Source organism: Bos grunniens, chromosome 2 (genome assembly GCF_055505025.1).
Source record: "Bos grunniens cultivar Pamir isolate PY7600 chromosome 2, Bosgru_T2T1.0, whole genome shotgun sequence".
Taxonomy (NCBI): domain Eukaryota; kingdom Metazoa; phylum Chordata; class Mammalia; order Artiodactyla; family Bovidae; genus Bos; species Bos grunniens.
Window position 1 is genome coordinate 83,256,784 of NC_141166.1, and position 27,035 is coordinate 83,283,818.

General features: G+C 38.1%; 1 protein-coding gene and 1 long non-coding RNA gene across 2 annotated transcripts in view; one reads left to right on the plus strand and one right to left on the minus strand.

Moving 5' to 3' along the window:
• The window catches only part of ARHGAP15 (Rho GTPase activating protein 15), a 700,275-nt gene that overhangs the window by 99,296 nt on the left and 573,944 nt on the right, over positions 1-27,035 (plus strand). The window contains exon 4 of the mRNA XM_086368469.1: positions 10,492-10,553. Within this exon, the coding sequence (XP_086224595.1) occupies positions 10,492-10,553 (62 nt within the window). The remainder of the gene's footprint in view (positions 1-10,491; positions 10,554-27,035) is intronic.
• The window catches only part of LOC147378281 (uncharacterized), a 70,842-nt gene continuing 66,022 nt past the window's right edge, over positions 22,216-27,035 (minus strand). Inside the window, exons 2-3 of the long non-coding RNA XR_015151819.1 lie at positions 23,245-23,306; positions 22,216-22,350 (exon numbers count right to left, since the gene is read on the minus strand). This is a non-coding gene — a long non-coding RNA (uncharacterized LOC147378281). The remainder of the gene's footprint in view (positions 22,351-23,244; positions 23,307-27,035) is intronic.

A 27,035-nucleotide genomic window follows, 5' to 3' on the forward strand; every position in this document is an offset into this window, starting at 1 on the left:
GAGTAGATGTTATTACTCATTATTTTTACCATCTGGATCTTTGAGCTTATTTATATCCCACATTTTGTGCTAAAAATCTCATTTCCTTTATCTCTCATATTTAGAAATTCTTTGAACATTATCCAGCAGTCATTAGAGCCTTTGGCTTTAAGCGTAACTGACCCAAAGTATGCCATTCCACCCACTCCTTTTGGAGGAAAATAATTCACTTTCTGAGAGTGGAGTCTGCTATGGTGGGTGATCCCCTAGATGGTGTCACCCTTCAGTAACCATAATTTACCACTTTACTTCCCCTTTAAGAAAGAAGTTGCAATCAGCATGGTTAAACAGCAACATAATGCATTTCTTTCGAATACTGGCAAAAATATATTCCTAGCTGGAACCTGAAATCTCAGGGTGCAAACTACCCAGTTCACTGACAGCTGACGTCACTTACGCCACTTGGTATGCAAATCCATATGCTATCAATGCAAGAGACTAAATTATTTTCTGAGAAGCTGTGTTGTTTCTTAACCAGCTCTGTAACACAGTGAAGATTTTAAACATGAAACGTCAAATGTACTAATATGTGTTTGTTTCCTGATGTTGTATATTTCACATTACAACTCTTTGTGAGACCTAATTATTTTCAGAGTATTTCCCCTTTTTCCTTTAATGAAATATTCAAGAAAAATAACCCTGTTTATAGCATGTTAAATCTTTATCATCTTTATGTTTATCAAAAGTGTATAAGGCATGTCTGGGGATAACCCTGCAGGACTCAAAAGCCTGTGGCAGGTTTTAGAGAATCATCTGCTGCCTCCTGAGCTGGAAGGATTTGCAGGCCAGAGCTCAGGAAGTTGCCATGGCTTGAGGGCAAAGCAGGCTTTTGCAGATAAACCTTAAGTCACAGATTCTACCTTTTGGAGCCAGATATCATTTTGTGGATTAATTAATACTTGTGAGGGCTTTAAGGATGAAAGACATTGTGAGCATACAGCATTTCTTATGTTAAAACAAAGGACAGCCTCTTTGTGGGGAATCATGCTATTGATTAGGCTGTGCTTTCCTTAAATTGCAAAAAAAATTACCAAAAGCTCTTTAGTCTTTCAAAATTCTACTTTGTTAAGATAAAAATTAGGTTTTTGGAAAAAGCACTCTCCCAAATCTTCAAGATGTTAGTATATTAATAATGCTATATAATTTAAGAACCCTTATACAAACCATCTCCAAGTTTTCATTGTTTTATGTGCCCTTCCTTTACTCAAACAGGAGTGTTTTTTTATTTTTATTTTTTTCATTTAAAAAGTGTTATCAGCATATAGATTTTACAGTGTTGTGTAGGAGTGTGTTAACTCCAATATTTGTTGAGGCCATCCCTGAGCTAGGTTTGGGTGTGATATGATATGCTAAATAGTCATGTCGTTTTCTGGAGGGCCTGTCAGTCCAGAGGTGAAGAGAAATATTAAACAAAGAAAGAAAGTCATAATTCTATAAATGCAAATTACACAACATGCTATGACAGCAGACAAACAAGTTTCTATGAGAGAGGGAGAGCCTACTTTGGATTAAGTATTTATAAAAGCACAATTTGAAAGAGCCATTTAAATTGAGATTTACAGGGTGAATAGAGCTTGTTAAGCAAATAACTGGAAGGATGCTGCAAACAGAAGGACTAGCAAGTACAGAGGTCTGGGAGTCAGAACAAAGTTGTTAATATTGGAAAAACTGCATGAATGCTGCACTGACTAGAAAAGAAAGAAAAAAAGTGAAGCTGCTCAGTCGTGTCTGACTCTTTGTGACCCCATGGACTATAGCCTACCAGGCTCCTCCGTCCATGGGATTTTCCAGGCAAGAATACTGGAGTGGGGTGCCATTTCCTTCTCCAGGAGAACTTCCTGACCCAGCTCTTGAACCCGGGTCTCCAGCATTGTAGGCAGATGCTGTACGGTTTGAGCCACCAGGGAAGTGGTAGACTGACTAGGGATATAAATCTGGAAATGTGGGTAGAGGGAGACAGTTCTCAGATAATGGTAAGGAGTTCAGAAGCCATTAAAATACAAAAACAGGTTACAGTAACTTTTCCCATCCAGGCCTACATTTGAAATTCATTTAACTCTACAGAAGAGAAGAACATTCACACAACAACAATGAAAAAGGTTATTAACATTGAGCAATCTTGTTTTCCCTATTGCCTTGACCAAAACTAGTTATAACAAAACAATTGAATTATGCTAATAAATTTCCCAGACAGTAACCAGGAAGGCCATTCTCACTGAATCCCAATAACAGTTAAAGAAAGAACACCATATTTGTATCAATGGCACAAAGAAATAGAATTCAGGGAAGAAGAGAGAAAAAAAGGAAGGGAAAGGAGATGCATTTGTACAGGAAAAGCTCCAAAAGACTGAATTTCTTGATACAGAAAGAAGTGCCCTCATCAGCCTGTTTCCCAAATAGAACCTGGATTTTTATGGTGGTGACCAAATGAAACACACTGGTTACAAGATGAAAGGCTAAGGGGGTTCTTAAACATCAAATGCTAGCTTATTCAAGATGATATTTTGATGAGTTAAGGGTAAATAAATCAGAGACATGTGGGTAAAATTTCCCTTGAAATACACAGGGGTTTAAGATGATGGGGAAATGCATTTGGCAAAACATAATATGTACTTTGCCAAACCCAACATTTGAAAACCGGTTCAAGACATTCAGCAGAGCCCCAGAGCACAACATATTCTCTCATCCTGAGAGCAAAAGAAGGAGAAAACCCATGAAAGCAATGTACAATACACACTGCAGGGTATAAATAATTTGCATTCAGCAAACCATGCCTAACTTTAAGACCTGAAGTCAAGACCAGCTTTTCCAGATCTTTAAGCATGCTTAATTACTCCTTTATAGGCACTGCTCATGTATGACACAGCATCCTTTTTCTTCTATTCTCCTTTCATGTAATTATTGTTTTCAACTTGAAAATTTTGGTTTACCACTTTTTAAACGTATGTACACAATTATGTATCTTTGTTACACAGAGATTTTATATTTCATGTCTCCAAGAGCATCATAGTTCATTTTCCAACTATATGTGAGATGGCCCTAAAATCGAAGTGAAGTGAAGTAGCTCAGTCATGTCTCTTTGCGACCCCGTGGACTGTAGCCTACCAGGCTCCTCCCTCCATGGACTTCTCCAGACAAGAATACTAGAGTGGGTTGCCATTTAAAATTAAGCATTTATATTTTAAATTAGTACTTTATATGATATAAAGATAAGCTACATTTTGAAGGTGATTTTTTTCCCTTTATTTTTGTTTTTGTTCCCCTACAAGACCACACACACGGTCAGCAGATCTGATGTAGCAAGAAAGCTAGAGTCAATACATAAATAACTGGAAACTGAGAAGAAAAAAATGTAAGCAGTGAATCCCAAAGAGGAAAGTAGAGCAAGAGAGGGAAAGCCAGTGGAGTTCTGTAATGACTAAGTTCTAGAGATTGACTGTACATTAGGGTGATTATACCGGTTAATAAGGCTGTGTTGTACACTGAAAATTTGCTGAGAGAGTTGACCTTACATGCTCTCACCATAGAAAAATCTTCAAAAGTAACTATGTGAGGAAGTGGATATGTTAAGTAGCTTGACTATAGTAATCGTTTCACTGGTTGTCTGTTATTTTTTAGTCACTAAGTCATGTCCAGCTCTTTGCAACCCCATGGACTGTAGCCCTCCAGGCTCCTCTATCCATGGAGTTTCCCAGGCAACAATTTTGGAGTGAGTTGCTGTTTCCTTATCCAGGGGATCTTCCTGACTCAGGGATTGAACACACACCTTCTGCATTGCAGGGAGATTCTTTACCACTGAGCCACCAGGGAAGCCCAAACATTTCATTATGTATATGTAAATCAAAATATCATGTTGTACACATTAAATATATACATTTTTTATTTTAAAGACAGAAACAAAAAAATAATTTTAAAAAGAAAGCCATTGGAAAAAATACACAACATTTCTATTTCTGTGAGTAGTGGAAAAGTTAAGAGATTTAAAAAGGAAGAGAAACGTCATTGGGGGTAATATGATGTAACCAGATATCCTCCTTCTGTGCTTTATAATAGAAATTATCAAAAACAAGATTATCAGCAAAGTACTTTGATCAATTGAAAGTTCAGAAAAAAATATAACGTCTAATTACTAAATTGGAAAAGCGTTAAATGCAAAATCTGTTTGAAAATTATAGTAGCTCATGTGTGTAGTTATGGAGATTCGATACAAGGTTCTCCCAGGAAGCAGGTTAGTCATACAGAAAGTTTCACAGGTGCCACTACTTTGGAGGGTTCTCTCCAGTTCAGGCCTGAGGCTTGTCTCAGTTCGGTGGATCTTGATAGATTACATGTATCAATATTACCAGTGTTTACAGAGATGATGAACATTTACCTAGGGTTTCCTTGGTAGCTCAGTGGTCAAGAATCCTCCTGCTAACGCAGATGTGGGTTCTATCTGTGGGTCCAGAAGTTCCCCTGGAGAAGGAAATGGCAACCCACTCCGGTATACTTGCCTGGGAAATCCCATAGACTGAGGAGCCTACTGTCTGTGGGCTACAGTCCATAGGGTCACAAAACAGTCAGACACAACTTGGCAACTAAACAACAATGGGATTACCTCACATAATGAAATTTCTAAGAGTCTGCTGTATAAACTTGAAATCTGATTTATTAATTTGTAATGGTGCATATACTGATATTGACTATGGTCCATCACATTCTGTGTGAGAGGACCGAGGAAGCTGAATTAGGAGTCAGAAGATTGCCAGTGAACACAGGAATCAGAACAAAGGAGAAAAGAGCAACCACTCACATATATCAGCAGAGCAAAGGCTCTATGTTTCTGGTACTGAACATCAGTCTTTTCTCGTAAAAATGCGCTGAAAGTTTTAGATTCAATGTATTTTCATTTATAAACATGTATTTCAACAGGACTCTTGTACTGGTGTAGATAAAACTCTATTGTTTTCAATTCTACTTATTTTATCTGAGAACTATTTTATCTTATTTTATAAGATAAAGATATAAGAACTTATTTTATCTGAGAACTGAAGACTTCACATTAAAAAAATTGCAGTGTCTGTAGTTATGGTTACAGTCTGGTCTTTCTGCCTGACTGTTAGCATTAATCACAGGTTGTCTTCTGCTCTCTTGCCTTGTGTCTGGCTTCCAACTTAGGCTGATAAACAGGTGCTATCTGGATATCCCACCACCATTCATTCTTTTCATATGTATCTCAGCACAGTTGTGTCTGCTGAGTACTCCCTCACTGCTAGCAGACTGGCTGGCATCCAATCTGGACAAATTGCTGATCTTTCCTGCCACTTAACATTAAATAGGGCTTCTGAGGAACGTTGAACAAATAGCACAAGAAGCCAGATTCAGCATCTAAAGACTGGTTGATGTTTCTAAGTATATGGTTTAGGAAATGCTACAACTTTAAAGAACTTCAAGCTGGCCTGGAACTTGGCATGTGGTATCCCAAAGTGAAAGAAAATGAACATTTCAGTTGTTCAGTACTGTCTCTTTGTGGCCTCATGGACTGTACCTCACCAGTCTCCTCTGTCCATAGAATTCTCAGGCAAGATTATTGGAATGGGTAGCCATTCTTTTCCCCAGGATATCTTCCCAACCCAGGGACTGAACCCAGGTCTCCCGCATTACAGGCAGATTCTTTACCATCTGGTCCACCAGGGAAACACACTCCTAAACCTAAACATAATTTTGTAAATTACCAGAGGCAAGACCATCTGGGTCCTAGACGACCAACTTAGTCCACTGTAATTCATAGATTACTGTCCATTCAAACCATGGGATTAACATAAAAGAGGAATAAGTAATTAAAATAATTAATATGGTACCATACATAAACCCACATGCAAAATACAGAGCAATCTTCTGCTTGCCCTAAAACTTCTTTTGGCTCCTATGAGCCTCCTGGAATAAGTGATTCCTAGTGCCTGGAACATGAAAAAGTATTTCAAAATATGATGACAAGGAATAATAAAGTAATAAAGTGTATTAATGGAAACTTTGCTTTTCAGCATGGGACTTGAATAATGCAGTGCTTTCAGTATAGGAAACCTGACTGGAATTTTCTATTCCAGGACAAAAGCTGTTCTCATCTCGGAGGTAACTGGAGGCAAGTAGGGTATCCATTCCCTCCAAAAGAGGAATAGGAGTATCTTGAAATGTGATCTCACAATGATATAAACCGCAATAAGATCAAGGTTGTCCTATTAGTCTTTGTGGGCCTTCCCCAGTGGCTTGGCGGTAAGAATCCACTTGCAATGCAGGAGACAAGGGTTTGATCCCCAGGTCGGATAGATCCCCTGGAGAAGGGCATGGCAACCCTCTCTAGTACGCTTGCCTAGAGAATCCCATGGACAGAGGAACCTGGCAGACTGCAGCCCATAGGGTCACACAGAGTCAGACACGACTGAAGCGACGAGGCAGCAGAAACATTAACTTTTGCAGTCCCCTTGTGAGAAGAGCAACTGGTATTTAGTGGAAGGGGGTGTTATTTTAAAATGTATAAAAAAAAGGTTGTATATTAAGTATGAAAGAAACAATGGAGAGAAATGAACAGACATGGGAATAGTTCATGATGGTTGCACATGTATATAATTACATGTAAAATGTATATGCAGATACACAGATATGTAAAAATATGCACTGTAGAAATAAATATAATAGGTAAAAGTACACACTAGAAGGATTACTAGTGTCTCCCAATGACTAGGAAGGCAACTTGGACGTTAGAAGATAATATAAAAGAAGATTCCTTACCTGTTTTCTCTGAGACCTCTGTGTGGACATGCCTAGCAACTCTATTGCATTGATCAAAAGCCATGAAAACTGACTCAGCCTGTTTGATGGCAACGATGTCCATTTATAGAAGCCTAATATGAGAAATCCAGCCCCTGGCCTCAATCTCAGTTATCCTGAAAAGGTCCAGTGCATAGAGGAACATTACTTATTCAAGGAGAGAGAATTTTAAGGTATATAACTCAAGCCAGCTTATGTAGATTTCTCCTTGCGAGAGTATTAGGTTTCTACTTTCACATTTTCCGTCTCTTTTTAGACAAGTGGTCATCAATAATACATCTCTGGCAACTAAATATCCACCTAGTAGCCTTTTAGTGATTTTTTTTTTCTGGGGGGAGGCAATATTCTTAGCTAATAATGTATGCATAAAATTTTATTATGGGTTGAGAGATTTTGTAGGTTTTTGGTAGACAGATTCAGTCTTTTGGTAACTTATTTTCATCAGAAGAAATCTTAAATAAAGAGGTAAATTTTATCTATCATTCGTTCAGTTCACTTCAGTTGCTCAGTCGTGTCTGACTCTTTGTGAACCCATGGACTACAGCACACCAGGCTTCCCTGTCCATCACCAACTCCCGGAGCTTGCTCAAAATAATGTCCAGTGAGTCAGTGATGCCATCCAGCCATCAACCATCTATTATTTGTTACACAACAAAATTTCTAAATATACATTCATAAAGAAAGGGACATCTTCTGTGATGCTAATTGCTCTTAAAAACATCTCTCTTCCAAATCTTTGTAGAAACGAGTGATGCCCACAATTAATTACTAAATGTATTATATGAATTTAGGGGATAGACAAATAAGATTTTCTGGCACTAAAAGAAGAGACTGTATACATTAGGTGAAAAGGTGATTAAAGCAAATGAATATTCATATCTAAGTACAAAAGAGGCACCACTGAACATCATGATTCTAAAAGTTATCTAAGAGAGCTTCCTTATATTCTTCTAGGCTTATGGAAAGTACGCTGAAATAAAAGAAATTCTCTGGAAATGTAGCTATGTGAAAAGTAGTATGCTATGATTATCATAAATCTTCATTATCTTCATTATTTTTTAAAATATGTATTCATCCAATATATTTTGAAAGCTAAGTATTGTGCTATGTATTGTGAATATAATAATAAACAAATCAGAAAAGAACTCACTCATATCAGAGTGAGTCTTGTAAATAGCCAGTTTTTTAACTGATGAAATTTTAGTGGTTTGGGAAAAGTATTAGTCGTTCAGTTGTGTCTGACTCTTTGTGACCCCATGGACCCCCTGTAGCCTGCCAGGCTCCTCTGTCCATGGAATTCTCCAGGCAAGAATATTGGGGTGGGTAGCCATTTCTTTCTTCAGGAGATCTTCCTGACCCAGGGACAACTCACTCCCAAATATCTCTTTTTTTAATCTATCGTAATGCATACATAGGTTTTTTGTTTTTTTGTTTTTTGGGTTTTTTTTTGCTTGTTTGTTTGCTTACCCAGTTTCCTATAAAAATTTAGATAAACATTTAAGCAGCCATTCATTCATCATTTATCCACTCATTTGTTCAAACAATATTTATTATTGTAATTATTGGTGGCAGCAAGTACTCTCTCTGCTGGGAACCCTGATGTGAAAGGAAGAGTCACAGCACAGGTGCAGGTACAACCCAACAAGCCCTATGATAATGATAACAGCAGAATGAAAAATGAAGATTCAGAAAAGGGCATTTAAAAGGGACTGCAGAGGAACCATGGAAGAACTGTATAACAGCAGAGATACATAATACGTTTTAAAGTGGATTCAATATGTTTGGAAATTTATGTGATGACAATATGGTGGGAGTGAAGTATTACAGTCAGGAGAAAAGCATGTAGGATGGCACCGAGGGGTATGATCGTTTGTTAGTAGGCAGCTGACTCCTAAAAGCTTACAGCATATAGGATGGGACATGGGTCAATGTTGTTGGCAATTCACCAAGATTGTTTCAATCTTGCAGCAAGGGTAAGAACTAGGGATGAGAAGAGTGCAGGACTGTCAGAGGAAGATAGAAACAGGGCACTAAGAAATTAGAACATCTATTGCAGACTTTGATGGGAGTCAATTCAGCTCAGTCACTCAGTTGTTTCCAACTCTTTGTGACCCCATGAGCTGCAGCATGCCAGACCTCCCAATCCATCACCAATTGCCCGAGTTTACTCAAACTCATGTCCATTGAGTCGGTGATGCCATCCAGCCATCTCATCCTCTGTCGTCCCCTTTTCCTCCCACCTTCAGTCTTTTCAGGATCAGGGTCTTTTCAAATGAGTCAGCTCTTCACATCAGGTGGCCAAAGTACTGGAGTTTCAGCTTCAACATCAGTCTTTCCAATGAATATTCAGGACTGATTTCCTTTAGGATGGACTGGTTGGATCTCCTTGCTGTTCAAGGGACTCTCAAGAGTCTTCTCCAACACGACAGTTCAAAAGTATCAGTTCTTCGGTGCTCAGCTTTCTTTATAGTCCAACTCTCACTTCCATACAGGACTACTGGAAAAACCATAGCTTTGAATAGACAGGCCTTCGTTGGTAAAGCAATGTCTCTGCTTTTTAATATGCTCTCTAGGTTGGTCATAACTTTTCTTCCAAGGAGTAAGCGTCTTTTAATTTCATGGCCGCAGCCACCATCTGTGACTGGGATGTCACTGCATCACAACTTACATTCTGTATATACTTACCCTGCCGCTGCTGCTGCTAAGTCGCTTCAGTCATGTCCGACTCTGTGCGACCCCATAGACGGGAGCCTACTAGGCTCCTCTGTCCCTGGGATTCTCCAAGCAAAAATACTGGAGTGGGTTGCCATTGCCTTCTCCAATGCATGAAAGTGAAAAGTGAAAGTGAAGTCGCTCATTCATGCCCAACTCTTAGAGACCCCATGGACTGCAGCCTACCAGGCTCCTCCGTCCATGGGATTTTCCAGGCAAGAGTACTGGAGTGGGATGCCATTGCCTTCTCCAATATATTTACCCTAGAACTCAACAAAAATCTCTGTGGAGTGATAAGGAATAGTTGAATCTCTCTTAAGCAATATGCAGTTATATTAACAGTGAAAGCCAATAAATACAAATAGGAAAGGAAGCAAGCCCACCCCATGGAGGAAGATAATGAGATAATGCTGCCACAGTATTTCTTGGTAGCTAGCTGAACAAAATGTATGGAATATCAGGGTTTTAAATTCTTCTCCAGTTTAACCAGCTACCTAGTTCTATTGAATTGTTTGCTCTCACTGGCCTCAGCAGGTACATGGAAGGGGAAGTAGAAATGAGGGGTGAAAAGGAGGAACTTTTCCAAGGATGATAAGTAAAATTAAGGAAGGCATTAAATTTATCTTTGTTTTACCATTTGTAATCAATTTTGTAAGCAAGTGATTTCAATGCCCTGAAGGAAGTGTGAGTAAAGGTGTATCACTATTCAACAAATCATTCACATTACTCTTTGTAATATTTCTTTTGGATACTTAACATCTTGTAATGACTATGATCTTGCAGGCACTTCCCATAAGCTATATATGCATTATTGATGAAGTTCTATGACTGGAAACTTCCATCACTGCAGTGACTGTTGGAAAGCATAGGTTCTTTCAAACTAATAATGTGTATGAGTTTGTCACAGTTTTAATATATGCATTCTTTTTGCAGATGGTTGAAAAAGAAGGTTATCTTCAAAAAGCTAAAATTGCAGATGGAGGAAAGAAACTAAGGTAATAAACTTTTTTTTAATTCACTTGTATATAACTATGCTAGTTCTCCATCTCCTCAATTTGTATTGCTGTTATTGTTTAGAAAGGTAGGCCCTATGATGCAGGACTAGAATATTCCTCTCTGTTATCACTAAGGTCAACATTATTTTTAATGTAACTATAGGTTTCCAACAAAGCACTACATTTTATTTTATTGCACAGAATATGAATGAACTGCTTCGTGACCCTCTAAAACTTGAAATTAAAAAAATATGCAAAGAAATAAGAAAGTCAGTCAGTTAGTCAGTTCAGTCGCTCAGTCATGTCCGACTCTTTGCGACCCCATGAATCGCAGCACGCCAGGCTTCCCTGTCCACCACCAACTCCCGGAGTTCACTCAAACTCACGTCCATCGAGTCAGTGATGCCATCCAGCCATCTCATCCTCTGTCGTCCCCTTCTCCTCCTGCCCACAATCCCTCCCAGAATCAGAGTCTTTTCCAATGAGTCAACTCTTCACATGAGGTGGCCAAAGTACTGGAGTTTCAGCTTTAGCATCATTCCTTCCAAAGAAATCCCAGGGCTGATCTCCAGGTCTTTATTTCTGTGATTAACAGATTAAAGGGTGAAGGGACTCATTTTGCAGTGTAAAAAATCTCCTATAATACATTGAGAGCATAATTTTTTGAAGGATGGAGGATTTGAGATACATTTGTTGCTCAGTAAAAATCATTTGAGAAAGAAAAATGAGAGAAAAATATCATCTGTTAGATAAAAAGTTGGAAGTTGCTGCATTTGGAGATGAGAGTGGCACAGAGTAGGTGAGAGAAATTAGACAATGCAGGAAGAATTTACTTAGGCGACAGGAAGAAAAAACTTTAATAATAAAAAATGAGGTTGATAGGAGGGTAGTCAAAGATGCTACATATTTTTTTTTAATATATGGGCTACTTAGAAGTAAACATCTCTATTTTAGAATGTCCCCTATTTCTTATGTAAGTCTTATTAAATACTTAGTTTTGTGATAGGTTAAATGCAAACTGCAAAGGTATGTAGAAAGTACTCACAGTGGCAGACAAAGCATTTATTCATGACTGTATAGTTAACAATTAAAATCATAAAGGATAAATGTACTAATTAGCTACACAATGGGACACTTATTAATTGTATAATATAGTTTATTAGTGGGATGGAACTCTGGCCAACACTAGAAAATAAAGTATGTTATTGTACTTATTTATTTAAAATAAGTAAAATTGGAGAAAACTATCATCCATAATCCCACTACTTAAAATAACTCTTTCAAGTTTAAAGAACAAATTCTATTTTCCATCCATATTGTGTTTTATTCTGGGTTAAGATTTTAAAAGCTCTTTTAAAGAAGAGCATATAAAATATTGTGTTTTATTCTGGGGTAAACAGGGCCTTCAACCTTCTCCTAGACTACTTTTCTGCAGTATCTCTGCAGCCACCCTCCCTTGAAGGTTCAAGGAGTGAGCTACACAGGAGACAAGATCAAATGCAATACTGTTTTCAAAGACTCATCTAGTCCAGGCTCCAGTGGAGAACCTGACTTAATGTGTTAAGTTCTGAAAGAGCAGTAGGGATTCTTTGACTAACCCAACCTAGTGCCAACTTTCCCCTGGACTTCACTCCCAGGTATATTAGCCCGTGGAAGGAGTGTGGAGGGTGCAGCAATAAGCCTTCCCAGGATAAACCAAAGCCCTTTCTTACCTTACCAGCTATGTGGACATCACATCCAAAGAAGGATAGAAAAGGGCTTGTCAAAGTTCCCACTTCAGCCTTTCCCTGGGGCTTGGTAGGAAGGAGGAGGTGATAGCTTTGGTAGGTCTTGGATCCCAGCCTCATGCAAGGAAGAGGAGAAGATCCTAAAAGGGATTCCAAGCAAATTTTGTACAGTGTCCTTGCCATAAGCCCTCCATAAACCATTCTTGTAAAATGTTTTCCTAGAAGGTGGTGTCAAGAAAAATTAAGGGGCAGAACCAGGCCTTTTCCCTCACCAGCTCGCATGAACAGCATATTTTTAGGTAGCTTCAATCAGTGTGTATACCATTTTGTATTTGTTTTGTTTGTTTGTTTAACCAGTTTACATACCATTGATGTGTTCCAGCTTAAATTCATATAAACATTAGTTTGTACTATGTTTCATTGTTATTTCAATCATCTTGCATGAAATTATGCATTCTTTCAGCTTTTTTTCATTTAAAATCATATCCATTTTAGTTTTCCTTTTGTTTTGTTTTTAACCTCAGGTGCACAAATTGAGTTGATTATCCTCTTCAGTGTGTGGCCTTGTATTATCATCTTTCTGGGCAAGACTCCTAGCTGGGCTTACTTTATTCTCAGTCTCCATTCCTCACTTCAATCCTCTGTAGAATATGTGTTCTTCAAATCCAGTCTCCATATATTTATTTGGCTATCTGTGTGGCATACTAGAAAACAGCATGTAAGTGAATATGCTCTAAATTGCAGAAGTCTTTCGGGTTATAGGGGCTTCCGTGGTGGCTCAGCAGTAAAGAATCTGCCTGCAATGCAGGAGACGCAGGAGACACGGGAGACATGAGTTCAATCCCTGGGTTGGGAAGATCCCCCGGAGGAGGAAATGACAACCCACTTACTATATTCTTGCCTGAAAACACCCCATGGACAGAGGAGCCTCACGTACTATACAGTCCATGAGGTCGCAAAGAATCAGAGACAACTGAGAGAATGAGCACTTCGGGCTATAAGCCTCATTCTGTTTTGTACCACTTTCATTAAACACTAGTCAATATTAGGGTTATCTATCTACAGCTGTATACTTAAAACAAATTAATTTCTTCCAGCTTTCTACCCATTTTGCCATTGTGTGCACACATCAAATTTTACTTACGCAGTCTTCCAGGAGTGGATACTTAAATTGTCCCTACTCCTTCCATCCCAAACAATATTGCAATAAATGACACATGTATGTCTCCTTACAAATATATTAGGAATTCTCTCGGGGGCATAAACCCAGGTGGCTCAGTGGTAAAGAATCTGCCTGCCAACGCAGCAGACATGGGATCAATCCCTGGGTTGGAAAGAACCCTTGGAGAAGGAAATGGAAACCTACTCCAGTATTATTGCCTGAAAAACCCCACGGACAGAGGAGCCTGGTGGGCTACAGTCCATGGGGTCGCAAAAGAGTTAGACGTGACTTAGTGACTAAACGACACAAAAAGACTGCTTGATGGTAAAGGCACATACAGTTATAAATCCATGCATAACTGAATGCATCAGTTCATATTCTCTTCACAATGCAGAGATCACCCCTCACCACAATCTCATCAGTGTATAGTTTTACTAAATTTCAGTTTTGCAAGTTGATATCTATAGAACATAGAGTTGCTTTTATTAATATTTTTATTCCTCTGGTTGATGTTTTAGTTAAGTATCTCACTTTTCTTTTCTTGTGACAATTTCTAATATGCACCAGGTAGTATATACCTTGGTCAACTTTTATATTAAAACTATAAAGACTTTATAGATTGAAAATTGTAGATATAGTCAACATATGTAATAACATATGATATCCTACAATGTTGATGGGACTATAAAGCACCAAGCCATTTCTACATTCCTCTTTTATTACATTTTTAAGTTGACTCAAGTTATATGAAAATAGTTATAATTGCAGTAAACCTACTATAGCTTGCTTTTATATTTTCTTAACAGAAATTCTAAGCCTAGATGTCTTGAGTAAATCACAAGACCGTATTTGTTTTAATGACTGTTATGTATAGTCCTACTGCTTGCCCAAGGAGTCTGTATGTTTTTGTAACTAACAACAGAATGATCAATTTCATCATAACTGAGAAGTTGTGTAGTTTTTAACCCATTGATAATTTAGTAACTATTCAATAGTATACCACAGTTTCTATAATTTGTATTTCTTATGTAAAATTTCTTGCCATGGTCTTGTCCCTATTTATCAAGGAACTTTATATCTTTTTATAACTTTGAATGTGTTATAACAATAATAACAGATGCTTATTCTGTGGAGTATTTGGATAGTTGCTTTACCAGTAACACTGAAATAATACTTTAAAACAGGCTATGTTACTGCCATCAATTTTACAAATGGAGAAACTTGGTCCCTTCTACCAACCTCTCCTCCCAATCTTACTCTATGTATAGTTGGTATGTATAGTCAGATTTTAGCTATGTCCTCTGTATGAAGTAGGTTAGATTTTTCCGTCTTGGTAGAAGACGTTTGAGGCCAGGAAGCACAAACTGTCCTTTTATTTCATACCATCAGCCGTACCAAGGGTTTCAACTGTCACTTAATAAATACTATTTTATTAATCTCTATAAATTTTCTAGGCTTCCCTGGTGGCTCAGTGGTAAAGAACCCACCTGTCAATGCAGGAGATGTAGGTTCCATCCCTGGGTCAGGAAGATCCCCTGGAGAAGGAAATGGCAACCCACTCCAGTATTCTTGGTCAGGAAATCCCATGGACAGATGAGCCTGGTGGGTGACAGTCCATGGGATTGCCAAGGAGTCAGACATGACTTAGTGACTAAACAACAACAACAACAAATTTTCTACTCCTAAATCCATGACATATCATCCACATCATGTTTTGTGTTCTTCTTTTCTTTCTTCCCCTCTTCCTGTTCCTTTTTCTTTAACTTCTTTCCCTTTTTCATGTATTTTTTTCCTTCTTTCTAAGAAAAGTTTGACCTATCTCTGAATACAGCAAGAGTTGGTGGAAAGTAGAACACATTGGCTGTATCTTACATCTATAAAGGGCCATGAATTTAGCTTTATTTTGAAATGAAGTTCTAGAAGTGTCCCCAGACAGACAGGATTGAAAGCCAAAGACATTCAGCATTCAACTTTAGATTTTGTTTGTGAACATTGAAAGTGTGTTTTTCTGATAAAGATTAGAAATTCCTGCATTTTGTTACATCTGTTCCCAAAAGAGAAGTAGCTCATGTCTCTCTGAAGTTCTCGGAGACCTTAGCGAAGAGTTGCTTTCAATTCTTTCATTTATGAAAGGCCCCTGACAGCGTGTACGCTTTCTGTACCCTCATCTCTCCTACTACACCTTTCATTTTAAGCCTGCCCCTTCGTCATCTCATCTGTGGCTTGTACATCTTGTTACACATGGCTTTTCACTCTACTCTGCTCTTCAGAGGGGGTGGAAAGAAGTTCTTGAGGATGAAAGGATGCACAGAGATATATTTGGGAAAAAAAGTAGTATAGTGTTATGTCTACTGGTGTTCATTTTCATCCCAGAGCCCCAGAGCTATTAAACCTTTGTTTTTGTTTCTTTCTTCTTTTTAAACAATTGTTTCTAAGAATAGACTTTCTGTGGAACATGGTACTAAAGTACCCCCCTAATGTAAACGTTATTATTATTTTAGCATTTTCTGCTCAAGATCCTAATGAATTCTTCCAGGTTGCATTTGCCTTTCTCTCTTTTTATGTTCAGTGCTAAGGACTAGGGGGAACGTTTGAAAAGTATGGAATACAGCAGTTATTTTGTAAAAGGTTCCTTTAGTTTCATGATTTCCAACACGTGCTATTATAATTTCCAACTTCTAGTAACCCTGTGAAAATAGAAAGCTTTTACATTTCTTGCAGTAGTGACAGCGATGTATATATTTATACACTAGTGTCTCTTTGATTTTTTTTAAAGTAGAGGCAAATTACAAAAAGCTTAGGATATGAGACAAGAAATGTGTTCCTTGCATACCAGTTTGAGAACTAGTCAGACTACTTAGCAGTGTCGGAGTGATTGTTCAGTAAATCAGTCAAGGACACTGGAGTAAATCAGTTTCACCCCCCTCCAGGGGTGCAGAATCAATTCAAATCCAGTGTAACCAAGTCAGATAACAGAGGCAAGCAACAGCAAAGAGAGTCTGAAATTTACAAAGTAACCTCATATCTATTTTCCTTTTATTTTCTGGTTTGCCATCATGTCATTACCAAAGGAGGCACTGGAGAGGTCAGTGTAATATATAAAACTTAAGTGTTAGAGTAGATGAATCCGTTCAACATGAGCCCAAGCTAACAGATTCTAACAATGATAACAAATATTTTAAAGGCCAGTTTCCCTCAAGTGTTGTTCAGATGAGCAGTTACAAAGTTGCTCTTATTATGTGCTGCCATCCGGTGTCCATTTCACAGAATGCAAAGAATTTTTGGTCAAGCTGATGTTTGTGTTTAGTTTCTTTGGTTTGGGGTTTTTTGTTTGGTTGGTTTTGGTTTTACTTTCTACATTGACAAGTCAGGATTCATTTTAAGAATGTTCTCCAAAGTGTCTCTTGGAGAAGATGTCCCACCAATTGCATTAACTGCTTGTCCTTATTAGAAGTTAGTTCTTCCTCCTTCTTAATTACATTAAGGATCCTCACTGCCACCCCCTCCCCCATCTTAAATGAGATATCTTGTGACAAAAATTTAAAATAAATACCTGCATTTATTGTCTCAGGATATATTTCCTGTGCTGAATCACCAGCATTAATGTCAATCTCTTACCTAATTGCTATCTGTAAATTTATGTGGAGACTCTCTCTCCTACTCCTAGGACATCTGACTTACTAAAGTTGGACATTTCCTGACTTATGTGTCTTACTTAACACACGAGTCTGTCCAACATCTAGGTTTTTATCTCTCTGTGTGGAAAAATTTTTAAAAAAAGAATGCCCTCAAATTTAAGATGATGAAATGTTGATGCATTAATTGGCTCCCATCAATGGATGATGTTACCTGCTGGCCATCTTGGGAAAGTAGGGCTGAAAAGCCTCCCAATTTGGCATTGCAGAACAGCCCAGATCAGTCTAAGAAGTAGCCTTGCTCCAAGGAGAAAGATGGTCAAGGACCTCTTTGGCAATAGTAAGGAGTCTTCCTCTCTCAGGGCTATCATGAGGCTCTCCATAGACAAGCACAGTATGACTGAGGGAGAGTTATGTGCAATCTGCTCTAGAGATGGTCAGCAGAATGAGTGTGGCCTTCAAGGTTCAGGAGATTTGGCCTGAATCCCATATGTATGACTTTGATGCCCTTGGATAAGACGTAACCTCACAACACCTCCGTTCTCTTATCTGTAGTGTGTGGATTATCACCCACCTCCCAATGCTATTTGGATAATTTATTTGTTACCGTGTTTACTACCTGTCTCCAATGAGTTAGAGGTAAATGCCTTGAGGTGTCTGCTGTTTGCCTTTATATATGCAGGCTTTGGAATTGTATCTGTCCTGTGGCGGATTCTCAGTAGATACTTGTGACTGGCATGGGGACTAAATTTCTTGACTTATACCAAGTATCAGGTGCCATACCTAGCACAGGGTGAGAACTGATGCATGCCCACCAGCTTATTTTATTGACACACATATGAGAAGTCAAGAAGCCCTCTGGAGAAAGCTCAGGCCATGCCACTAGAATTATAAATTAGAAAAGATGTATTCAACCAGAAACATTAGATAGTTTTAAAATGATTCTATGAAGGACTTGTCAAAACACTTGGCAATTAAGTAATAAATAAGGGAAATGCAGAAGTGGGTGCTTTGTAGCCCTTTTGTCGCTGGTGTCGTTCAGTCATTAAGTTGTGTCTGACTCTAGATGTGTGATGCTCCTGAAATTTGAGAACCCGTATATTCTTTTACTCAAAAACATTTGAGAACTTCCCTGGTGGTCCGGTGTTTAAGATTCTGAGCTTCCACAGTAGAGGGCATGGATTCAGTTCCTGGTCAAGGAAGTTCCACTTGCCCTGTGGTAAGGACCCCCCAAAACCACCAAATATCAAAACATAATAACAACAAGAAAAAAAATACTTAAATAAGCACTCATAAGCACTCACTATACGTCAGATATGGGTTTCCCTGGTGACTGAGTGGTAAAGAATCTGCCTGCAATGCAGGAGACACAGGTTTGATCCCTGGGCCAGGAAGATCCCCTGGAAAAGACAATGGAAATTCACTTGAGTCTCCTTTCAAGGAAATCCCATGGACAGAGGGGCCTGGCAGGCTACAGTCGATGGAGTCACAAAAAAAAGAGCGACTGGGTGACAGCATAACAACAACAAACACAACCCACAGATACTGTGCCCAGGAGTGGAAAAGCTCTAGGAAGTCAGGCGTGGTGTTCCCTTCTCTGAGGGTGCTAGGAAAGTAGAGAGACTTTTATTTCCATTCTGAAAATCACTTCTTCCTCAGAAGATCTATTTAAAAGTCCTGTGTAAGTAAAACGAGTTGCCAGTCCAGGTTCGATGCGTGATACTGGATGCTTGGGGCTAGTGCACTGGGACGACCCAGAGGGATGGTATGGGGAGGGAGGAGGGAGGAGGGTTCAGGATGGGGAACACAGGTATACCTGTGGCGGATTCATTTTGATATTTGGCAAAACTAATACAATCTGTAAAGTTTAAAAATAAAATAAAATTTAAAAATATAAATAAATTAATTAACTAATTAAAAAAAATAAAATAAAAGTCCTGTGTAAGTAAGCCCTCTAAACTTGAAGGAGCTACTCACTTGCTGAGTTGAATCTCAATATACTGAAAAACTGTCACCTATAAGGATTTGATGGCATGTAGAAAGCATTAGAATTTCAAGTCAAGGCAAAACCTTGCCAGTTGATCCAATTCACACTGCTTCCAGAGCTGACAGTGCCATCCAAATGCTCATTGTGTTAGAGTAACTGGTGAGAAGCTTTTCTGCTGATATCCTGAGAATTTTAGGTGACACAGAGGGCCAAACACATCAAATGGGGAATTGACTTGAAAGATATTGTGAAGAAAATAGCTAAGTCTTTATTCAGAGGATAAAGGTCCTGACCTATGTCATAAGGTAAAAGATATTCCCAGTAGGTGAATTCTCAGTCACTCCTACATGAGAGGCTTTTGAAACACTTTCTGGTTTTAGACTCCCTACCGAGTACATGTGAGTCTGCTCATCACAAACCAGAATAACCCCCTAGCAGGAAAGAGACAGAGGTGGTGTCATAGTTAGAAGTACACCCCTGCTTCTGGCTTCTTCCGAGCAGTTGAAAGGCTCATCATTAACTCCTTTTGATATATGCTAAGTTGCTTCAGTGTGTCAGACTCTTTGCGACCCTGTGGACTGCAGCCCAGGTTCCTCTGTCCATGGGATTCTCCAGGCAAGAATACTAGAGTGGGTTGCCGGGCCCTCCTCCAGGGGATCTTTCAGACCCCAGGATCAAACACATGTCTCCTGCATCTTCTGCATTGCAGGTGGATTCTTTAAAGCTGAGCTACAGGGGGTGGGGTGGGGGTGACAGTCCATGCCTCCTTTAAATCAGTTCAATTCCCAAGAGAAAAAAAGCGCTTGAGAGTAGTGGGCCTTTGGCCAATCCTTCTAATTATCATTAGGTAAAATAGTAAATAAGGCAGTCCAGATGACTTGTACCTTGCCATAGGCTCTGCACTCTAGTTTCTATAACTTGAGATTTAGGACCAAAACTATGGTGAAAGCTGACATGGACAATCTCCTTAACCAAAAAAGTGATACAGTCATACATTGGAGATATGGCTGGTTTGGATCCAGGACACCTCCATAAAGAGAATAAGGCACCAAAGAGAATCATATGATATTTTTGGTGTCCCAGAACATATAAATTTATGTTTATACTCCACTGTAGTCTATTAATAATCTAATAGCATTATGTCTAAAAAAACAATGTATATACCTTAATTCAAAAACACTGTATTGCTAAAACATGATGATCATCATCTAAGCCTCAATATGACTCACAAAAAAGTGAGTCATAATATTTTTTTGCTGGTGGAGGGTTTTGCCTCAGTGTTGATAGCTGCTGACTGATCAGGGTGGTGAATACTAAAGGTTGGAGTTGCTGCAGCAACTTATTAAAACAAGAAAATAATGAAGTTTACCACATCAATTGACTTCTCCTTCATAAGCAACTTCTCTGTAGCATGCAGTGCTGTTTAAAAGCATTTTACTCACAGTAGAACTTCTTTCAAATTGGATTTAGTCCTTTCAAACTCTACTACTGGTTTATCAACTACACTTATGTAATATCCTGAATCCTTTTTTGTCATTTAAACAATCTTCACAGAAACTTACCAGAAATAGATGCCATCTCATGAAACCACTTTCTTTCCTCATCCATAAGAAGCAATTTTTCATCCCTTAAAGTTTTTCATGAAATTGTAACAATTCAGTCACATCTTCAGGCTCCACCTCTAATTCTAGTTCTCTGGCTAATTCCACCATATCTGCACTCACTCCTCTGCTGAAATCTTGAATGAACCCTTCACAGTCATTCATGAGGGTTGGAATCAACTTCTTCAAAGTCCTGTTAATGGTAATGTTCTAACCTCCTCCCCTGAATCAGGAATGTTCTTCATGGTATGGAGAATATTGAATACTTTCCAGAAGGTCTTCAGTTTACTTTGCCCAGATCCATCAGAGGAATCATGACCTATGGCAGCTATAGCATTACAAAAAGTATTTCTTGATATAATAAGACTGCCTGGTTCATAAGCTGCAGAATGGATGTTGTGTTAGCAGGCATAAAAACATTAATCTCGTAGTGTATCTTCATCAGTGCTCTGGAGTAACCAAGTATATTGTCAATGAACAATAATATTTTGAAAGGTATCTTTTTTTCTGAGCAGTAGGTCTCAACACTAGACTTAAAATATTCAATAAACCATATTGTCAAGAGATGTGCTATCACCCATGATTTGTCATCCTATCTGTAGCATAATTCTTAAGGATCCTAAGATTTTCAGAATGGTAAATGAACAATGGCTTCAACTTAAAATTACCAGCTGCATTATCCCCTAACAAGAGAGTCAGTTTGTGCTTTAAGGTTTTTGAAGTCAGTTATCAACTTCTCTTCTCTAGCTATGGATGTCTTGGATGGCATCTTCTTCCAACAGAAGACTGTTTTGTCTACATGGAAAATTTGTTGTTTAGTGCAGCCCTCTCGTTGATGTTCTTAGCTAGGTCATCTGGATCACTTATTGCAGCTTCCACATCAGCACTTGCTTCTTCACCTTGTCTGTTTATGTTTTATAGAAAGCTTCTTTCCTTAAACCCCATGAATCAACCTCTTCTGGCTTCATACTTTTCTTCTGCCGCTTCCTCATCTCTCACAGCTTTCACTGAATTGAAGAGAGTTAGGGCTTTGCTCTGGATTAGGCTTTGGCTTAAGGGAGTGTTGTGTCTGAATTGATTTCTATCCAGACCACTAAAACTTTCCCTATTATCAGCAATAAGACTGTTTTGCTTGTCTATCATTCATGTGTTCACTGGATTAGCACTTTTGATTTCTTTTAAAACTTTGACTTCCCTTGGTTAACTTTGGCACAAGAGGCATAGTACTCAGCCTGTCTCAGTTTTTGAGTTGCCTGCCTCAGTAAACTTAATCACGACTAGCTTCTGATTTAAAGTGAGAGAGATGTGACTCTTCCATTCACTTGAACACTTTAAGGCTGTTATAGAGTTACTCAGGAGAGGGCAATGGCACCCCACTCCAGTACTCTTGCCTGGAAAATCCCATGGATGGAGGAGCCTGGTAAACTGTAGTCCATGGGGTCGCTAAGAGTCAGACACGACTGAGCAACTTCACTTTCACTTTTCACTTTCATGCATTGGAGAAGGAAATGGCAACCCACTCCAGTGTTCTTGCCTGGAGAATCCCAGGGACGGGGGAGCCTGGTGGGCTGCCGTCTCTGGGGTTGCACAGAGTCGGACACGACTGAAGCGACTTAGCAGCAGCAGCAGCAGAGTTACTCTTTGTCCTAATTTCAGTATTGACATGTCTCAGGGCATAGGGATGCCTGAGGAGAGGCAGAAAGTTGGGGAAAGACCAGTTAGTAGAGCATTCAGGACACACACAACCAATGGATTAAGTTAGCTGTCTTATATGGGCATAGTTCATGGCGCCCGAACACAGTTACAATAATGACATCAAGATCACTATTACAGATCATCATAGCAAACGCAATAATGTAAAATTTGAAATATTGTGAGAATTTCCAATATGTGACTGAGGCATGAAGTGAACAAATGCTATTGGACTTTTGTCTTGCTTGAAGCAAGGCTGCCATGAAACCTCAGTTTGTAAAAAATGCGATATCTGCTAAGCACCATAAAATGAAGCACACCTATACTCCTTAATCTAAAAAACACAATATAAATTAGTAAAGAGATTATAGGCTTCAGAATCAGAGAAACTGGGTTTGTCTCTAAATGTGTAGCCTTAAGTAAGTTACCTAAACACTCTGAATCTTATTTTCTGTACTAGTAAGTGGATATAATATCTTCATCATATTTTTGAGAAGCTAAATCTCCACTAGACGATCAAACTTATACTACTCAAAATAATTTATGTTAATTCTTATTTTAAAAGAGATCATGAAAAACTGAATTAAAATTGGGACATCTGAAATGTTATAAACCAGCATTCTGTTCTTCCTTTTGAAATGATATTATCTTAAACAAGTTGGAAAAATCCCTTGTATTCATAGATATTATTTGTAGTTTATAAGTTCAAAAAGAAATTACACTGTATGTAAAGTACCAGAGCAATTTATATTACCAAAGTTACAACATGTACAATTCCTATCCTCTTCAGCCTGTTCATCAGATTCACCTAAGAGGGAACTCTTTACAGCAGCTCAAAGTTCTGAGAACCATGAGATAATCGAATTTCATGCAACTTCATTTCTTACCAATTCCAGTTCCAAGTTTAAGGAAGGGAAAAATGCCAACACGTTCTATAAACGATCAACATCTGAAACAGATCAAATCAGAACCGTTTATCCAGGGCTTGCTATAGATAGGAAGCAAATAAGGTATAGAATATCTCCTGCCAGGAGATTAAAAATATAGTAGGAAATATAACAGGCAGGTTAAATAAAGATTTTGTCATGTCTGAGGATATTCCATTCTTGCTGGTTACATATGGTAAAAGTGAGGGGTGGAGATAACAAAGATGCCCAGTCTAGATCAGCAGTCCTGCCAATGCTTACTCTATCTTGGATCATCTAATATTAAGACCTCTGTCAAAAGAAGGCTACAGATGCTCCAGTTCATCTTGCTGCTGGTGGTAAATAAAAGGAGAAATAGGAACTAAAGCAAAGGAAGGAAAAGGTCTATGTGTTTTTATTCCTGCTCTTCCATCTTTATTGTCATCTGATTGAAAAAGTGACTGTTTGAAGACAAGTGGGCCCAACAACATAGAGTTCGTATTTGCATGTTGAAACATACACACTATGTGTGTTTTGTTTCTGTTTTTCATTTTTAATACAATGGTGTATAAGTAGGAAAGCTTCAAGCATGTAAGAGCCACCTAGTCTTGTAAATGTTAACTTGACTGAATCAAAACTGTTCTTTCAATCAAACCTCTAGAGTCTATGAGGAAAGTGGAACTAAATTATACAAAGATCTTAAATGGTCATTTAAAACATATTTTTGTGTAGTTTTATATTGCCCAGAATAGTCTTTTAGTAACCTTTTTTTAAAAAAAATCACTTTTGTAAAATGAATTCAGCTATTCAAAAATGAGTGTTAAACCAAAGCAAACATCAGCAACATGATGTAATAGATAGAAACTTAATGTATATTAATCTCCTTAATGTTTTACCATCTAATCGAAGGGTATTCTTCATGACACAAACTTATACAGATCTAGTTATTTAAGTAACAATGCAATGCAAAGGGCAATCAAAGTTGGGGTTTCACTTTCTGATTTAACTGTTGTTATATCCAATTTTTTTTATACCCCCATGCCTAAGTTTAATCATTAACTCAACAAATATATAATTATCGCCTACTCTTTCCAATTCACTATTGCTTGTCACTGGGGGTATCTTTGTAAATATAAAGTATTTTCTGTTGGTTTGGGGATTTTTATTTAATGGGGGAAAGAGAGAAGTGAAATTTACAAAATATTATTTTCAATATGTCTTAAGTGCTGTGTGAGGAAGTCACGGAAGACATATTTAAAAACATAATGTTTGAACTTCTGATGAATGGGAATTAATAATCAGAAGGGGCTGGGATGGGTGAAGACAGTCATAGATAAATAGTGCAGTATGGTATTTTGAACTATATCTTATATTATGATTGACATTGAAAACTTCCCTTATCAGGATTCTTCTACAAGACAGGGTTAATTAGCTCCTTATATGAATCCATAATATGCAATTTTCATAACCTGTCTCTCTTTTTTTGATATTTTACATGCAGACTTAAGAAATGATGCACTTCATTCTTGGGCAGAGAGCCTTAACTTATAAGATTATTTGTAGGATCAGTTTAAATTCATAGTAATAAACTTGTTCAATTGAAAGATATACACATTTAAAAATATTTTTTAAAAACATATTGCCAGATTCACTCCTGAAAAAATGTTTGAACTCCACCAAAATTGTATGGGAGAATTCATTTCTCCACACTCTCAATAAGTAGCCCTTGGTATCATTCCTTATAGTTCTAGCTAGTTTGACTGGCAAAAAAGGAAAAAAAAAAAACATTTGACTCCTTTTATTTTCATTTTTGCTTTCTGTTGAGTTTCAACATTGAAAAATATTGTGAGCTAGACAGTGAGAGATTAGCTGGTTAGTTTTCAAGACTCTGATGTGTACTAAACCCATGAAGAGATGTCACAATGAAGGAGCATATCCTGGACATCCTGGAGTTCAAAGTCAAGTGGGCCTTAGGAAGCATCACTATGAACAAAGCTAGTGAAAGTAATGAAATTCCAGATAAGCTATTTCAAATCCTAAAAGATGATGCTGTTAAAGTGCTATACTCAGTATGCCAGCAAATTTGGAAAACTCAGCAGTGGCCGTAGGACTAAAAAAGTTCAGTTTTCATTCCAATGACAAAGAATGTTCAAACTACCTCACTGTTACACTCATTTCACACACTAGCAAAGTAATGCTCAACATTCTCCAAGCTAGGCTTCAATAGTATGTGAACTGAGAACTTCCAGATGGTCAAGCTGGATTTAGAAAAGGTAGAGGAAACAGGGATCAAATTGCCAACATCCACTGTATCATAGAAAAAGCAAGAGAATTCCAGAAAAACATCTATTTCTGCTTTATTGACTACTCTAAAGCCTTTGACTGTGTGGATCAAAACAAACTGGAAAATATTTCAAGAGATAGGAATACCAGACCACCTTATCTTCCGCCTAAGAAATCTGTATGCAGATCAAGAAGCAATAGCTAGAAGCGGACATGGAACAACGGACTGTTTCCAAATTGGGAAAGGAGTATGTCAAGACTGTATATATGTCACCCTGCTTATTTAACTTATATGCAGATTACATCATGAGAAATGCCAGACTAGATGAAGCACAAACTGGAATCAAGATTGCTGGGAGAAATATCAATAACCTCACATATGTAGATAACACCACCTTTGTGGCCAAAAGCAAAGAGGAACTAAAGAGTTTCTTGATGAAAGTGAAAGAGGAGAGTGAAAAGGCTGGTTTAAAACAACATTCAGCAAAAACCACCACAATATTGTAAAGTAATTAGCCTCCAATAAAATTTTTTTTTTAAAGACAAAAAAAAAAAAAAACCCTCAACATTCAAAAAATGAAGATCATGGCATCCGGTCCCATCTCTTCATGGCAAATAGATGGGGAAACAATGGAAGCAGTGACAGATGTTTTTCTTTGGCTCCAAAATCACTGCAGATGGTGACTGCAGCCATGAAATTAAAACATGTTTGCTCCTTGGAAGAAAAGCTATGACAAACTAAACAGCATATTAAAAAGCAGAGACATTACTTTAGTGACAAAAGTCCATATAGTCAAAGCTATGGTTTTTCCACCAGTCATGTATGGATGTGAGAGTTGGACCATAAAGAAATCTAACCACCAAAGAATTGATGCTATTGAACTGTGGTGTTGGAGAAGACTCTTGAGAGTCCTTTGGACTGCAAGGAGGTCAAACCAGTCAATCCTAAAGGAAATCAGTCCTGATTGGAAGAGCTAATGCTGAAGCTGAAGGTCCAATACTTTGGCCACCCGATGAGAACTGACTCATTGGAAAAGACCTTGATGCTGGGAAAGATTGAAGGCAGGAGGAGAAGGGGATGACAGAGGATGAGATGTTTGAATGCCATCAGTGACTCGATGGACATGAGTTTGAGCAAGGAAACCTGGCATGCTGAAGTCCATGGGGCTTCAAAGAGTCAGACATGACTGAGCGACTGAACTGTAGTGAACTGAACAATGAAGGACAATGTTCTGATTTCTCTTTTTAGTTTGCTGCAGGAACAGCTTTTTAGGGAGTGGGGGACATGGATACATGAAGTTGGATTTTTAATATCTGAAAAAGATTTGAGGAGGATCTACAAATGAAACTTTTACTGTAAATGCCATGATCTAAAAACTACAGAATCTTTTATTATTATACATATTCCATACCGCCTATAGATTTTAATAAAGAAAAAGACTTTTAGGAATTCTAGTTAAAAAAGAGATAGTCTCTACTTATTCCACATG